General features: G+C 40.2%; 1 protein-coding gene across 6 annotated transcripts in view; it reads left to right on the top strand.

Annotated features, from left to right (window-relative positions):
- slc26a5 (solute carrier family 26 member 5) overlaps positions 1 to 17,007 on the top strand; it is a 94,564-nt gene that overhangs the window by 60,658 nt on the left and 16,899 nt on the right. For all 6 annotated transcript variants that reach the window (XM_072562688.1, XM_072562692.1, XM_072562691.1 and 3 more), the window contains one exon: positions 7,052 to 7,147. In XM_072562688.1, the coding sequence (XP_072418789.1) occupies positions 7,052 to 7,147 (96 nt within the window). The remainder of the gene's footprint in view (positions 1 to 7,051; positions 7,148 to 17,007) is intronic.

Here is a 17,007-nt window from a genome sequence, read left to right as displayed (position 1 = left end):
TTGAAGGTAGCAAAGTCCAAGTTGCACAGATCCTTTTTTTATATAGATATTTTTATTAGAAATTTAACATTTTTACAAGTTTACAAAAATAAACACAACTCAAGTACAAACATTGATATACAATTAAATCTTAAATATATAATAACCAAAATTTAACAAAAGAAAAATACAGAGGAAAAAAAACACAACTCAACTAACTACTAATCTAACCTACAACTAACCAGAGTGTATATTTAAGTCTCTTACATTATTCAAATAAGAGAAAGAGAAAAAAAACAGCGGATAACATAGAAATTGGGTAGTGAGATACATGCTCGGAATGTGTTAACATCAAATGTAACAAAACCCGTATTCGTGCCAGATTCCTCTCCCAAGGGGCCCTGGACCAGCCAGGTTCGTAATCTCAATTAAATAAAAGTCCTTGTTAGGATAGCCGAAATATCTGTATTCATATAATTCGAGAAGAGCTGCCATATTTTATAAAATAATTCGGTCTTTCGGTGCACCATATTTGTAAGGAAGTCAAGGGGAATACATTCCATAATTAATCTGTGCCAATTTGGAAGTCCAGGGGGGCCCTCAGCCACCCAGTTTACCCAAATATTTTTCCTTGCACAGAAAGAGAATAGAAAATAGTCTCTTCCCATGCATGTCCAGGGAGGATATGTTCTAAAAGTCCAAAAGGAGCGATACAGGGTTCACTTTAATTTCCGTTCCTAAATTTCTGTCAGGGCATTTGCTACTTTAGTCCAGTATCTACGGATCTTATGACCGGTCCATAGACCATGTACAAGAGTGCCCACCTCTATTTTACATTTGGGGCACATTGGAGATGCCCTGCCTTAAATTTTGCCAATCGATCTGGTGCTATATGGGCCCTATGAAGTATCTTCAGCTGGGTAGCCTGAGTTCTGTTACATATGGTGATTCTTCTGGCATTTTCCCAAATGTCATTCCACGTTTCTATAGAGATTTCTAATCCCAATTCCTGATCCCATGTTTTAAGCAGATTGTCCATATCTCCCAATACTACATCATGTAGTAAATGATAAATGGTACTGATGGAGGATACCCCCATTGGTCGTAGTACTCTACGTTCTCTATCTGATTTATAAAGACTATCTAATAACGTTGTCTTCTTCTGTATATAGTCTTGAATTTGGAAGTATTGATAGATGTCTCCATTAGGTAATCTGAATTTCTGACGCAGCTGTTCAAAAGACATAAAGACCCCATCTTTAAATAGGTCCCCTAGACATGAGATACCCCTGGGTCTCCAGAGTTTAAAAGTGGCGTCTGTAAACCCCGGTTGGAATCCCCATGCTCCCACTATCGGCGCATGGGGGATGTTTTATGTGAGTTGCCCTCATTTTGCTGCATTATATTCCAAGCTTTAATTGTATTTAGTATTATAGGGTTTTTACAGTGATCCGTAATGATTTTCCTGTTGTCTGAAAATAAAAGGTGAATAAGTGGGCATTTTACTTGAGAAGCCTCGATGTCCAGCCAGATTGATTGGGTCTTGTTTGATCCACAATCAGCGATGTAACTTAATAAGGAACTTAACTGATATTTCCTAAAATCTGGGAAGTCCAATCCTCCCCTTGCCTGTGGAAGCTGTAGCTTCTTCAGCTTAATGGGGGGCCGTCTATGATTCCAGATAAAGGAACCCAACCAGCAATATAATTTACATAGTGCCAGCCTCCGCAGCATCACCGGAAGCATTCTCATAGGGTATAGGAGACGGGGCAGGACGTTCATTTTAATTAGTGCTATTCTACCCAGCCAGGAAATTGGAAGGTCTCCCCATCGCTGGAGGTCCTGCCTTATCCATTCCAGTAAATTCTCAAAGTTAGCCTTGTATAACTGACCAAATACTGGGGTAATAAAAATGCCTAAATATAAGAAACCCTCCAGGGACCACCGAAAGGGAAAATGGGATCCATCCACCAAGTGGGATATCATAGCAAGGCCACCCATTGGTATAGCCTCCGATTTTTGAGAGATTAATTTTATAGCCTGAAAATACAGTAAATGTATTAATAACTTGGATTAAGCGAGGTACGGACATCAGAGGATTACTGAGGAATAGAAGAACATCATCTACATACAGGGTAATTTTATGTTTACCTGTACCAATCCTCAGGGCCGTTATATTAGGATCAGCCCGTATAGCTTCTGCTAGTGGCTCAACTATTAGCGTAAATAACAATGGCGAGAGAGGACATCCCTGACGGCAGCCCCTACCCACACTGAAGCTATCCGAACCTAATCCATTGGTAACCACAACTGCTTTGGGATCACTATACAATGTTGAGACCCATTTGGTAAACACCTTTCTAATGCCAAACCTTTCCAATGTGTAAAACGAATATGACCAACCCTATCAAATGCCTTTTCCGCGTCTAATGAAACTACTACTCTTGGTATCTTTCCCTGATGGCAGGCTTGAATCATATTCAAAACCCTTCTAATATTATTGGATGATCTACAGCCCTTTGTGATAAATGACAGTACCCTTTCTAGCCTCGATGCTAACGTTTTAGAAAGGATTTTAAAATCTACATTTAGCAAGGATATAGGTCTGTGTGACATACAATCTTCTGGATCCTTTCCTTTTTTTTAAGGATAAGAGAGATATTTGCCTCTTTCAGCGAAGGCGGGAGACAGCCCTGACTATATGCATAGTTATACATGTCCATAAGTGGACCAGCCAATATTTCTGTAAATTCTTTATAGAATTCAGCTTGAAAGCCATCTGGGCCAGGCACCTTACCGCTCTGAAGTTGCCTGATTGCATCAAGTATTTCTTGGACTGTTAGGGGAGCATTTAAGACCGATACCTGTTCTGGAGTTAGGCCCGGAAAGGTCAAATTTTTAAAAAATGATTGCATCCTCCTCGTCCTGTCTTCACAATCCTGCGATTTATATAAATCAGAATAAAATTTTCTAAAGATTGCATTAATCTTTTTATGATGATGAGTCAAAATACCCGTACTTTCCTTGATGGATGTGATCGTTTGAGGGGCCTTTTCTTTTCTTTGCAAGAAATGCTAACTATCTACCCGATTTGTCGCCAAATTCATATAACCTTTGTTTTGCAAATAATATTTCCCGCTTAGCCGTTTGGGTAAGCGTAGTGTTTCGAGCTGTCCTAAGGGCCGTAATCCTTTGCAATTTAATAATAGAAGGTCTATCAGTGTATGCAGTTTCAGCTGCTTTTAAGTGAGCTTCGAGCGGACGTTGTTGTTCTCCCTTGAATTTTTTCTGGGTCGCTGAGTGGAAGATGATCAAACCTCGCGCGTAAGCTTTGATGGTCTCCCACATCATTGATGGGTTGCTAGCCGTACCTAATATAATTTCTAAATAAGTTTTAAATTCTTGAGAAAAGTACTTTACAAATTTACTGTCTTTCATTAGGAAGGGGTCCATACGCCAATGCCGAGGGGATGTCCCATTATTCCTCGCCTTGGTTTCCATATATACAGCCGCATGGTCGGAAATTACTATACTACCTATTTTACAGGATTATATGGAATTTTAAAAAATCAAGGGGGCAAAAAACATATCAATTCTGGTATGGCATTTATGTGGATTGGAGTAAAAAGAAAAATCTCTGCCCTGTGGATGAAGACATCTCCATACATCTAATCCTAATTCTTTGTTCAGATCCACCAATTGTCTAGATCTGGGAGATACTCCTGCAGTACTCTTGGGAATCCTATCTATTTCGGGATCCATAATGCAATTAAAGTCTCCCCCTATAATTGTATGACTGGCACCAAGAGCCATCAATTTTGAGAAGGCTTCCATTATAAATTTAAAGGGGTGTGCCGGGGAGCAGTACAAATTTAAAATCCCATATTCTTCTCCACTTATAAGGGCTTTAATCAGAATATATCGTCCAGATTCGTCTTTTATCTGATTTCGGATTTTGAAAGGGAAATTCTTCTGAATAAGAATAACAACTCTCCTACTTTTTGAGCTAAAAGAAGAAAAAAAGGCCTGATCAAATCCACCCTGTCGTAATTTCAAGTGTTCTTTATCCAACAGATGTGTCTCTTGTAGGAGAGCTATATCAACTCTTTCCTCCTTAAGATTTGATAATATTTTCTTCCTTTTGACTGGTGAATTACTCCCCTTGGCATTCCAGGTGCACCACTTAACCGACTGATCTACCATAATCAACCGGGCAAATCCGAGACCCCACGGGAGGGGAAACCCTATCCAAAACATCCCGAGCATAGAGCATATAAAATTCACAAAAATAAAGGCTCTCTAATACACTCAACAGAATAACAAAAAACTATTTCTAAATAATAAAAAAGGTATAAAGCATATTTAAATGGAGATTTTCCCCCTTGTTCCCAGGGGGTGTCACTTCCTTTCCAAAGATCCATTGTATCCTCTCCCAACCAATGCCCCATCCTTGACCCAGGCGTTCCTCAATAGGATGAGGAGAATTCAGATATAATACAAAGCTAGAGTTAACAATGAACACCCTCCCCCCTCCCCCCACCCACACCTGGATATATTTGGTAATGTTAATACCAAGTATAAACATATATAACTATAAAATTACAACCTCAACAAATAATAATTAAATATAATAATACAAAATAGCAAGGGAAAAACAACCCCGCTCCTAGAGACAGAGGTAGAATAGAATAAGGTAACCACCTTAAACATACATACATAGCTAAATAGAGAACAAATAAATAAATCCCTCTCCCCACCCCCCAAGATGGTAAACAGTAAGGTAAGAAAAAAGAAAAAGAGGGGGGATATAAACCGGAGTGGGGGAAAGGCAAACCAACATCCATTGTCTCTCTCAATTTATCTGAGAGTCCAAAAATTCCTTAGCCTTTACTGGCGATCTGAAGTTATACACGGATCCTTCATGGTTAAAGCGTAGCGTCTCTGGGTAGCGTAAGGAGTACTGAATATTTAAGTCCCTTAAAACACTACTTCGCCTCATCGAATGCCTTCCTCTTTCGGACCCGAGCTGGGGAAAAGTCCTGGAATAACATGATCTTGGATCCTTTTATAGATCATGGCTTGGGAATCTTTTCCAAGATTTCTAGAGGCTTCTAGGAGTATCTGCCTCTCCCTATAGCTTTGCAGCCAGAACAGGACCGGGCGAGGGCGCTGGTTCGAGCTGGGCCCGCGTATTGCAACCCGGTAGGCCCATTCCACCCTTACCTGGCCTGATCCAGCTTCCAGATTTAAAAGCTGTGGCAGCCACTGCTCGAGAAATGCTGTAAGCTGGCCTTCCTCTTCCCGTTCGGGAAGGCCAAGCAAACGAATATTTTTTTGACGACCTCTATTATTGAGGTCATCAATATGATTCTCTAAGGTCCGGACTTGCTGTTCAAGAGTCCAGACCCGATCCACAGCCGATTTTGTGCTGTAGTTTCGGAGGTCACGGCCTTTAGTCCGCCCCTCCGACTTGGCGCTTGATTTCTTTAATGTCTTGGTCGTGCTTTTGCAGCGCAGCCGAGAGTGAATCCCATCGACTTCGGGATTCTTCAATGAAAGCGTCAATCTTCGCATCGAGTTTAGAGATCATTTCTACGAGGCTTGCCACTGTAGGCAAGTCCCCCGGGGGCGGCTGCGGACGCCTCTGCTGCAGCTGGAGAGGGTGGGGGAGGGGTTCCTGCTTTTTGAGAGCTGCGGGCTCCCTTCCCTTTAGTCATTTTTGCTGAAGATTAAATTGCTTAAATTCAACGCTGAGCAACTCATTAAATTAAACAGTTATTTTAAATAATTTGGTGAGTGTGGTGGGGGTGGGTGACCCAGTTTGCCCAAGTCTTGGGAGGAGTACTGTAGACTCAGACTTGCTGGGTCGCCGCCATCTTGGATCCCCCTGCACAGATCCTTAAGTATGCTGATTGTACTTTTGAGGTACTTTTAACAAGGTCTGATTGAGATGTCAACATGAGGCCTGCATGGAGGGGCAGTGGTGGTTCCCCTTTAGGAGCCAGAACAAGTTCTAGAATTTTAAAAATATTTTTGTTTTCTTTGTGAACTTGAGTGAACAAAAATGCCATGCAAAGTGACTTTAGCCATCAGATAATGGATTCATGTAGGAGGCATGCAAACCACTATAATTTTAATGTCTGTGCCTCTTTTATTACCAATCTCTACCGAGTTTAGAGTGGTTGCTCCATCCTACAGACTGCAGTGGTATAAATTACTCACTGTTATCATCATGGCTATTAGGGATGGACAATAAATGATGTTTCCAGCAATGCCCGCATCTCTTGAATGAATTTTTTAAAAATACTGGAAATTTGGGTAAGGATGCATTTTTAATAGTGAGAGCAATAAAGCAAGTGAGGTGTAGAGAAGAATAATAAACATTATCAACAGCTTCCAATGATAGTGTATCCAAAGTACTAAACATCCTAAAACTTCACAACCACTTCCTTCAACCAGTAAAGAGATATTGATGCAGGTAAAGAAAATGTGGTAAAAATGTATTTTAAACAGTATTTAGAGGAGAGGAGTGTGCTAGAGTAGTGAAGAGTTTTGGGAAGAGAATTAGAGTTTGAGACCCAGGTAGCTGAAAATATGGTTGACAGTTGTGCAATTTTAAAGTCTGACACAAGCAGGAAGAATTGATGTTGCATGGAGATCTTAGTGGACTGTAGGATGGAAAGAGCTTCTGAAGTTGAGGAGTGAAGCCTTTGAGTATATTAAATAGAGAATGAGAATCTTTTCTAAATTGGGGTGTCCTAGATCAGGAATCACCCATGTTAGTGAGCACAGGGGTTAAGTGATGCACAGTATGATATAGGCAGTGATTTGGATGTTTAAAATCTAACTCAAAGAATTTAGTGTCATTATACTCTTGTGATTTTTGTATAAAAGTTTGGCTAACCATGTTGCTAAACTGTCATGTATTAGAATTTAGATTATAAATAATTAACCTTTTGTATAAAAAAAGCCTTTTTAAAACGTTCTGATGTTAGAGGTGATGGTTCTTGTGTTAGATTAATTTGCGGCATTCTCTGACCTCTGATTTAGAACTCAAACTAATCTCTTGTAGACTGTGCTAGCTGCAATTGTGATGGTGAATCTGAAAGGAGTGTTGAAGCAGTTCCAGGACATACCTTTTCTCTGGCGAATCTGCAAAATTGAATTTGTAAGTACTGAAAATATGTAGAAAATAGTTGTTGAAAGTATATATTTGTTGACAAAATGAGGGATATTGGTATTGCAAATTGCTTTCAGCATAGTTTAAAAAAAAGTTTTGCCCTTTTCTCTCTCTCTCTTGCAGGACATCAAAAGAGTAAAGAACACTTGTGGAAATCAAAAAAGTGATTGAAATTGTATGGTTTAGAGGTGATCTGAACAAATTAGTGATGTTTTACCTTTTGCAAATAGCCTTTTCTGGTGTGTTTTAGTATATTGCAGATAAGATCATAACATAGGAGCAGAATAAGGCCATTTGAGTCCAATCTGGTCCACCGTTCGATCATGGCTGATGTGTTTCTCAACCCTAGTCCTCTGCGTTCTCCTTTTGATCCCCTTGCTAATCAAGATAGATGTAAGACAAATGTCCATGAACTCCCAACCTTGTGTATGGTGTCGAGGTTTTGCTTCAAAACCAGAAGGTTCCCTCACAATTATAGCCCGTTACCAATTTTACTCTATCAATAATTTTGTGGTATGCCTTATCTAGATAGCATGTAAATAGCTTTTGCCCTTCCCCTGTAGTAACTACATAAGGCATTGCATAAGTGCTATACTGATCTGCAAATCCTATTTCTTTTGAATTTGAAAGATTGGCAACTTTTGTGAAAATTAGTAGGAAAGAGAGGCTGGCAGCTTATTAAAGTTTCTCACTAATTTGCTTAGGACTGACTGAAATTTCTGTATGAATCTACAAACCCACTTTTGCAGTCCAGCCTATAAATAAGGTAAACATTTTCCAAAAGAGTAATTACAGTAAATGTTTACGGATTAAAAATATGCTGATTTCTAATTTACTTGCATGCTTTTTCAAACTTTTACTCTAGTTGTGGACTGAGAAACAAAATAGCTGAAAAGTTGTCCTTTTTGAAATTGAGGTATAGTGAGTACACCTAAATTTGAGGCATTTCTCCATTTGGACATCTGTTTTCTGCTATGCAGTATACACCTGAAAGTTTAGACAAGTTTGAGAATTAGATTAAACATTATACAGGCAGTCCCCAGATTGCAAACAAGTTCCATCTGGAGTCTATTCACAAATAACTTTGTACACTTTGTTGGAACACTATGCAGGACAATATAAAATAGTTCATAAGGACAGGAAACATATGTTGATCTTTAAAATTACCACTGTATAGGATTGCATTTGTAAGTTTGTTCTTAAATTGGGTCTCCCTGTATTATGTAATGTAGTTTTCAAAAGTTTTTTTGGAGAGAGGCCAGTGATTTCAGAGATTGCATCAATGCTGCCCTGATTCCAAACTGCAGTATTGCTTCTCTAGTTGCAACAATTTCCCCCACTCAATGTTTTGCAATGGTTGTCACTTAAAGCATTTGTAGTGAACAAATTATTTTTGATTCTAATTAATTAATCTTCAATGTTTTTAAAACTGTGCATACATAGTGAATGGCCTTTTGAGATATTGGTTTTGTTCCAGAAATTGGGTGATTTGTAATGTGCCAATGACCAGTGAAATTGCTGTTGAAGTATCCTGTTAAACAGGGCATCATGCGGCCAATGAAATTTGTTTCCTAACCTTCTGAACTTGCTCTCGTGCTGAAGTGTGTAAATCTAATTGTTCTACAACAGAAATTCTGTATTTTCCATTCAGGAAACATCCAACATGTTGCCAAGGCTAGTCATTTGAAAGAGCAATGCATTTAATCCCTGCTGTTTCCCCATATCCTTATGGGCGGCATGGTGGCACAGTGGTTAGCACTGCTGCCCCTCAGCACCAGGGTCCCAGCTTTGATTCCAGCCTCAGGTGATTGTCTGTGTGGGTTTCCTCCGGGTGCTCTGGTTTCCTCCCATAGTCCAAAGATGTGCAGGTCAGGTGAATTGGCCATGCTAAATTGCCTATAGTGTTAGGTGCATTAGTCAGAGGGAAATGGGTCTGGGTGGGTTATTCTTTGGAGGGTCAGTGTGGACTGGTTGGGCTGAAGTGCCTGTTTCCACACTGTAGGGAATCTAAAGAATCTAATCCCCGTTGTTTCATTTGATATTTGGCAGCACTGTGGCACAGTGGTTAGCACTGCTGCCTCACCATGCCAGAGTCCTGGGTTCAATTCCCGCCTCAGGCAACTGTCAGTGTGGAGTTTGCACGTTTTCCCAGTGTCTGTGTGGGTTTCCTCCCACAGTCCAAAAATGTGCAGGTTATGTGAATTGGCCATGCTAAATTGCCCATAGTGTTAGGTGAAGGGGTAAATGTAGGGGAATGAGTCTGGGTGGGTTGTTCTTCTGAGGGTCGGTGTGGACTTGTTGGGCTGAAGGGCCTGTTTCCACACTAAGTAATCTAATCTAATCTTAAAAAAAAATTTCCTTATCAAGAAAATTGTGTAGTTACACTCGCATCATGTTTTTTGACCACTTTTAAGGAAGTGCATTCTAGATAATTTGATGCGTGAAAGCGGTTCTTCCCATTCCACCCAAGCCTTTTGACTAATTATCTTAAATTTATGACCTCTGATTATTGACCATCCTTCAAGTAAAAATGTTTTATCCCTATCTACTTTTCTGATCCTTAGTCAGTAGCTTCTTCAAACTGCTCCATGACCTTTTCTGCCCTGAAGAGAATATTTGCAGGTCTTAGATCTTTGCATTAAATGGCGATCTCATGACTGATAAGTCAAAGATTTAACATTACTTTTGTGCTGTCTCTCCCTTCTACAAAGCCAACGAAATATATTTTCAGTCCTGTTTTCTGTATTAATGAATGCATACCTGAAAGCATTGGTGTAGTAAGCTTTTTTTTTCCCAAAAGTGGTGGAACTCATTTTAAGGAGACCCCAACACCAAATTGAAATAAGTCAAAGTTGTGTATTGATGAGATGCAAGCTAGTGGCTAAAAATCAATGATCAGTATATTTGCAGGAATTGAAAAATTCTGGCGAAATTATCAAATTCTTTTAGATGAAGACTCTGTAGAAACATCATTAGACCATTCAGCGCATTTGAGCCTGTTCTGCTACTCTATCATGCCTAATATGTTTCTCAGTCCCATTCTTCTGCTTCTCCCTGTAATCTTTTGAGCCCCTTATTAATCAAGAACCCGTCTGTAACTGTCTTAACTACACTTAATGACTTGGCCTCCACACACCTCTGCGACAATGATTTCCACAGAATCCCTACCCTCTGGCTAAAGAAATTCTTCATCTCCAATCTAAAGGGTCATTCCTTCACACTGAGACTGTATCCTTAGGTCCTTGACTCTACTACCGGTGGAAACATATTCTCCATGTCTCCGCATCTTTCTGTATCCTGTAAGCTTCAATCAGCCTGCCCTGCCTCATCCATCCTTCTAATCACTGAGTACTGACCCAAGGTTCTCAACTGTTACTCATATAATGGCTCTTTATTTCCAGTATCATTCTTATAAAGCTCCTCTGGACTGTCTCCACTATCAGCACATCTTTCCTTGGATAAAGGGCCCAAAATTGTGCTCAATTTTCCAAATGCAGTTTGACCTGAGCCTTGTACAGTCTCAGCAGTACATCTTTTGTTTTCTAGTCCTCTTGAAATGAATGCTAACATTGCATTTGCCTTCCTAACATCAACTGAAACTGCTTATTAATTCTAAGAGCATTCTAAACAAGGACTCTCCAGTCCCTTTTGCATTTCATATTTTCAAAGCCTTTCCCTGTTTAGAAAACCAAATGGGACTATTTGGCGCCGATCATTTGGCCTCGCTGTTTTGGCTCTAAACTGTTTTGGTGCTCATTACTTTGGCGCTGAGCTGTTTTGGCGCCAATTCAGAATAAAAAAAACTCTCGGAGCCCATAAGAAATTCATTTTTATTGCATTGTAAGAAATAAATCTAATTTCATTTTTATTCATTATAAAAATGAATTTCTACATTTTTGCTACGTTTATCAAACACATATATAGATAACCATCATGTGAAAATTTTGGTTTGTCTCTCTTGCTTAGGATGTTTTCAGCCATTTCTGGTATGGGCTGTACAAGAAAATTGTATTACAGCTTTCCAATGTGAAGACGAAGGACTTAAGTATCATCAAGGCAGTAGATGACGATAAACAATTGTTTAAATGAGATTTGAATCTACAGCGGGTCATTACAGTTTTGACTATCAACTCTTGCTAGTTGAGAAAATTACATCGGGTCGTTAGTCATCCTCTGTTCTTTAACCAAACAAGACTTTTTTTTTAAAACTCTGAATTGGTGCCAAAACAGCTCAGCGCCAAAATAGCCAAATGATCGGCGCCAAAACTTACCCGACCCTTTATAAAATACTTTACATCTCTCCTCTTCCTATCAAAACATATGATGTCACACTTTATCACATCCTATTCCATCTGCCATTTCTTTGTCCACTCTCCTAGCATGTCCAAGTCCTTCTGTAGCCTGTTGCTTCCTCAATACTACCTGTCTCTCCACCTATCTTTGTCAACTGCAAACTTAGCAATAATGCCCTCTGTTCCTTCTTCAAGATTAGTACAGGTACGTATCCCTCTGTCAGAAATGCTGGGGACCAGCTGCTTTGTGGAAATTGGAATTTTGAGGTTTTTGGAACTAATGTAGAGCCCCCGTAAGGTGCAGGGCAGCAACCTGTAATCAAACATAAATACTGTACCGTAGCAAAAGCATATGAATAATCACACTAAGCGGGATAAATAAAGACTAGAAATACTGCCACACTTTATAGAGTAGTGTACTGATAAATGAAATTCATTGACCATAAATATTCAACATTATATTTCCATAAAAGACATTACAAGAAAAACATTTGGGAAAACTTAAGCATACAAAGCTTCAGCACTATGGCAGGTGGCAATTTTACAGGCTTCTTCAAATGTCATCTGTCACGTTTACATAGGTTTCTGTTGAAGCAATCTCTCTTAAATTGAGTAAATTGCTGATAAATGAACGTTGTTCAAGGCCAGCAATTAACTGATCATACATTTTCACCATATCATCAATGGGGACTTTTTCAGCTATGTTCACTAACTCCATCATCATCATCAACATCATCACTACTATCCTCACACTTATCTGTACAGGAACCCATATTTCAAACCATTTCAGCAGTGTTCCCATCACTCCAGGAATGCACAGCAGTCATATCATTGTCAATGTTCAGCATTTCTTCGATGTCTGCTTCATGTAATTTATTTACACTTCTGTCTGATAAATTTTGTGCATAAGTAACAAGGCTTGCTGTTATCTTTTTCTCTTCAGTGACATGAAATCCTTCAAACTCTTCATCCGCAGATTCATTTACAAGAAACATCGTTGTAGGCTAGAGTTTGTGCCAAGCATTTGTTAATGTTGCTTTATCAACCTCATTCCAAGCACTAGTAACTGCGTAAATGGCATCTTTAAGACTAAACTCTTTCAGGATATCTTGAATTCCTACCTCTGTTGATTGCAGCAAGCATACTGTTTTTAAAAAAAAAAGTCTTGCTGTTCATGAAACGTAACATTCCTTGGTCGCAAGGCTGTAATACCGATGTCACATTAGGGGGCAAATAAATGCCAAAAACATTACTTTTCACAAGCTGTTAGCAGGGGGATGTGCGGAGCAGTTGTCAAAGAACAATAAAATTTTACACTTTTCTTCCAGTCCAGCTTGTCTGCAATGAGCTCGTGCCACTGATACAATGTGTTTACTGAACCAGTTGGGGGAAAAAAAGTGTCTGGGGGTTACCCATGCTTTCTTGTTTATATAACAATGCACAGGCAAATTACGTACACCTTGAAGACATCTCAGATGTTTGCTTTTCCCAATCGCTGCCAATTTCACCTTTTGAAGTGTGTCTGCAGCATTGACACACCCAAGAATAGTTAATCTGTCCTTAGTTTCCTTAAAACCTATTGGTGCGCTCTCATTAGCCGTTGCTAATGTTTTTCTCAGGACATAGCGCCAGTAGAGAGCTATTTCATCAGCATTGGAAATTTTTCAAGACTAAGGCTTTCATCAGATATTAACTTGGCAAATTCACCAACATAATTTTCAGCTGCTTCACGGTCAGCAGAAGCCTTTTTGCCACAGATTTTCAGGTATTTCACACCATTGTGCTGCTCGAATTTCTGCAGCCAACTTCTGAATATTGACATTAGCCTTTAATGTTCAGTTTTTAATGATATTTTATAGCTTGTTTCATGACCATCAAACCAGTCAGTGGCATACTTTCACTTCGTTGTTGTCTAATCCACTCCATCAATGCACAGTTAAGATTAGATTACATTACAGTGTGGAAACAGGCCCTTCGGCCCAACAAGTCCACACCGACCCGCTGAGGCGCAACCCACCCATACTCTTACATTTACCCCTTACCTAACACTACGGGCAATTTAGCATGGCCAATTCACCTGACTTGCACATCTTTGGACTGTGGAGGAAACCAAAGCACCCGGAGGAAACCCATGCAGACACTGGGAGAACGTGCAAACTCCACACAGTCAGTCGTCTGAGGCGGGAACTGAACCCAGTCTTGGGCGCTGTGAGGTAGCAGTGCTAACCACTGTGCCACCGTGTGGGCAGCACGGTGGCACAGTGGTTAGCACTGCTGCAAGATCTTCATTTTTTGCCCTATGCAGTGTTTTCCTATTTTTTCATTAGTTGATTGTCATCACTGTCACCATAAAATTTCAGTAACTTGTCTTTCTGTTTCTTCAAATGATAGACAGTGGTAGTTCCAACACCATATTCTTCAGTAAGATGCTGCAAAGCCACACCACAATCAAGCTTCTGCAATAACTCCACTTTCTGCATTATTGGTAATGACAGATGCTTCCTTTTCTTTGTTATTGTTAACCGTAGATATACCTGCACCTCTCTTGACATTTTCACTCTAAATAATTTAGCACAGTAAAAATAATACACAACTGACGCCTCAGAGTGCTGAGCCATGCTACAATGTGGGTCAAGTGGGTGTGGCCTTTGCCCACCAAGAAAACCCTGTTATGTTTCGTAGACATGACTGACGCTGCACACTCCATGAGAACCTTAGGTTTCCGGAGCTTTTCAGTTTTTGGATGCTCGGATAAAGGGATACATACCTGTAATCCATATCATGAATAGAGAATAGCTATGGTTCCCAATACCGACCTCTGCAGAACTCCATTAGTCACCTCTGCCATCCTGAAAAAGACCTCTATCCCTTTTCTTCTACCAGTCAACCAAACCCCACTCCATGCCAATCCTTGTCCCTAGAGCTCTTATTTAGCAGTCTCCTATGCAATGCCTTGTCAAAGGCCTTTTGTAAATCCAAATACATAGTGTCTACTGACAATTCCGTTGTGTAGTTTGCTTGTTATTTCCTAAAACCATTCTAACAGACTTGTCAGATATGGTCTCCTCTTGAAAAAGGTGTGATTCCATCTTATTTTACCACATGCTTTCTAGTACTTTGCAATTTCATGCTTAATAATGGACACTCAAATCTGGCCGACTGCCCCCCTCTTTTCCCCCAATCCTCCCCAATCCATCCTTCTAAACAAGTACAAACTCTTCACCTCTAGGATCATTCTTATAAACTGGCCTATAGTTTCCTGTCTTCTGCCTCCCTTCTTTAAACAGGAGTGTTAGATTAGTCATTTGCCAGTCCTCAGGGACCTTCTGACACCAGTGATTCCTGAAAACTCCCCAATGCCTCTCAAAATCCCCTCTATCTCCTTCAGAGATTTGAGGTGTAGTCCATCCAACCTGGGTGATTTATTGGCCTTCTGCTTCCCCAATACCACTGCCTTAGTGATGGCCACTACGCTGAATTCTGCCCCCTGACTGACTTGAAGTTTTGATAGTTTACATCAGTTTTCACAGCAATAGATCTATTCAGTTCCTCTCATTTCTTTGTTGTCCATTACTAGTGAGCGGCACGGTGGCACAATAGTTAGCACTGCTGTCTCTCAGTGCCAGAGATCTGGGTTCAATTCCCGCCTCAGGCAACTGTGTGGAGTTTGCACATTCTCCCATTGTCTGTGTCTGTCTGTGTTCCTAAACCGAGTGCTCCGGTTTCCTCCCACAATCCAAAAAAAAAATGTGCAGGTTAGGTGAATTGGCCAGGCTAAATAGCCTGTAGTGTTAGGTGAAGGGGTGAATGTAGGGGTGGGTTATGCTTCGGTGGGTCGGTGTGGACTTGTTGGGCCCAAGGGCCTGTTTCCACACTAAGTAATCTAATCTACTACTACTTCAACCTTGTTTTCCAGTGATCCAATGTACACTCCTCTTTTTAAGAATCTTAAACAGAAGCTCTTGCAATCAGCTTTTATATTACTAGCTAGTTTTTTCATATTTCATTTTCTTGCCCTTTATTGCTTTTTCAGTTATCCTTTGGTTTTTCAAGGCTGTTTGATCCTCTGGCTTCATACTAATTTTCATCACATATGCTTTTATACTGTCCCTGACTTCCCTTGGCAGCCATAACTGTTATCTATTCATGATATACATAATTTGATGAAGGAACAGAAAGCATTGTTGTCAAGTTGCCTGATCCCTTAATACTTTGGCTTTGCTGGGATGAATTTTTGCTGTGCCTCCAAAATTGCCCCCAGAAACTCCTCCCATTGCTGCTCCACCATCTTCCCTGCTAGGCTTTCCTTCCAATCAGCTTTAGCCAGCTTCTCGATCGTATCTTTGTAGTTGCCTTTGAATCAAATGTAACGGTATTACAATCGAGTAATCTTCTCCCTTAAACTGCAGGGTGAATTCTATCATATTATGGTTCCATCCCTTTACTGATGTTCCTGAGATTAGATTCTTGACCCTTTCCATACTCTGTCCTATTACTTACTCTGGAACAGAATAGTAGGTCAGTATGTTATTAATGCAACTGATGTGCTTCGATCTAATGAAATGGCAGAAGTTAGTATGGTGGCTCAGTGGTTAGCACTGCTGCTTCACAGCACCAGGGTCCCAGATTTGATTCCAGCCTTGGGCAACTATCTGTGTGAAGTTTGCACATTCTCCCCGTGTCTGAGTAGGTTTCCTCCCACAGTCCAAAGATGTGCAGGTCAGTGAATTGGCCATTAGGTGCATTAGTCAAAGGGGAGTGGGTCTGGGTCTGGGTGGGTTGCTCTTCAGAGGGTTGGTGTGGACTGGTTGGACCAAAGGACCTGTTTCCGCACTGTAGGGAATCTAATATATTGAAATTTTAGATGTTATTGATAGCTGAAGTTAGTAGACAGGATTGCAAATCAGTAAATTGCTTACTGTCCTATAACAACCCACATGGCAACTTCTTCCTGCGCAATGTCCCATAACGAAAGCTATCCCACAAAAGTAGACCAATTGCTAAAGCCCCTGGAATTAGAGTAATCCAACATGGAAACAGGCCCTTTTTGCCCCAACTAGTCCATGTTGACCAAGTTTCCTAAACTGAACTAGTCCAATTTTCCTGCATTCACCTCTACCTCTAAACCTTCTCTATCCATTTTCCTGTCTGAATGCTTTTTAAATGTTGTAATTTCACTTGCCTCCACCCATTTCCTCTGGCAGCTCATTTCATGAAAAAGTTGCCCCTCCTGATCCCTTTTAAATCTTTCCCCTCCCATTTTAAGCCTCAAGTTTGGATTTTGCTATCCTAGGGAAAAGACTGTACCATTCACCTCATCTATGCCTCATGGTTTTATAAATCTCAGTAAAGTCACCCTCCACCTACTGGAAAAGAAGTTCCAGCCTCTCCTTTATAACTCCAACCCTCCAGTCTCTAACATCCTTGTTAAGTATTTTTTGCATCCTTTCTGTTTAATAATATATTTCCTACAAAGGGTAACAATAATTGTACATAGTACTCCAAATGTGACCTTATCAATGTCTGTCTTGAATAACTGTAAAATGACATCCCAAT

The sequence above is a fragment of the Chiloscyllium punctatum genome, chromosome 44, assembly GCF_047496795.1.
Source record: "Chiloscyllium punctatum isolate Juve2018m chromosome 44, sChiPun1.3, whole genome shotgun sequence".
NCBI classification, from domain to species: domain Eukaryota; kingdom Metazoa; phylum Chordata; class Chondrichthyes; order Orectolobiformes; family Hemiscylliidae; genus Chiloscyllium; species Chiloscyllium punctatum.
Note: the sequence above shows the minus strand (reverse complement) of the source record. Positions and strands in the feature narration are given on the sequence as shown.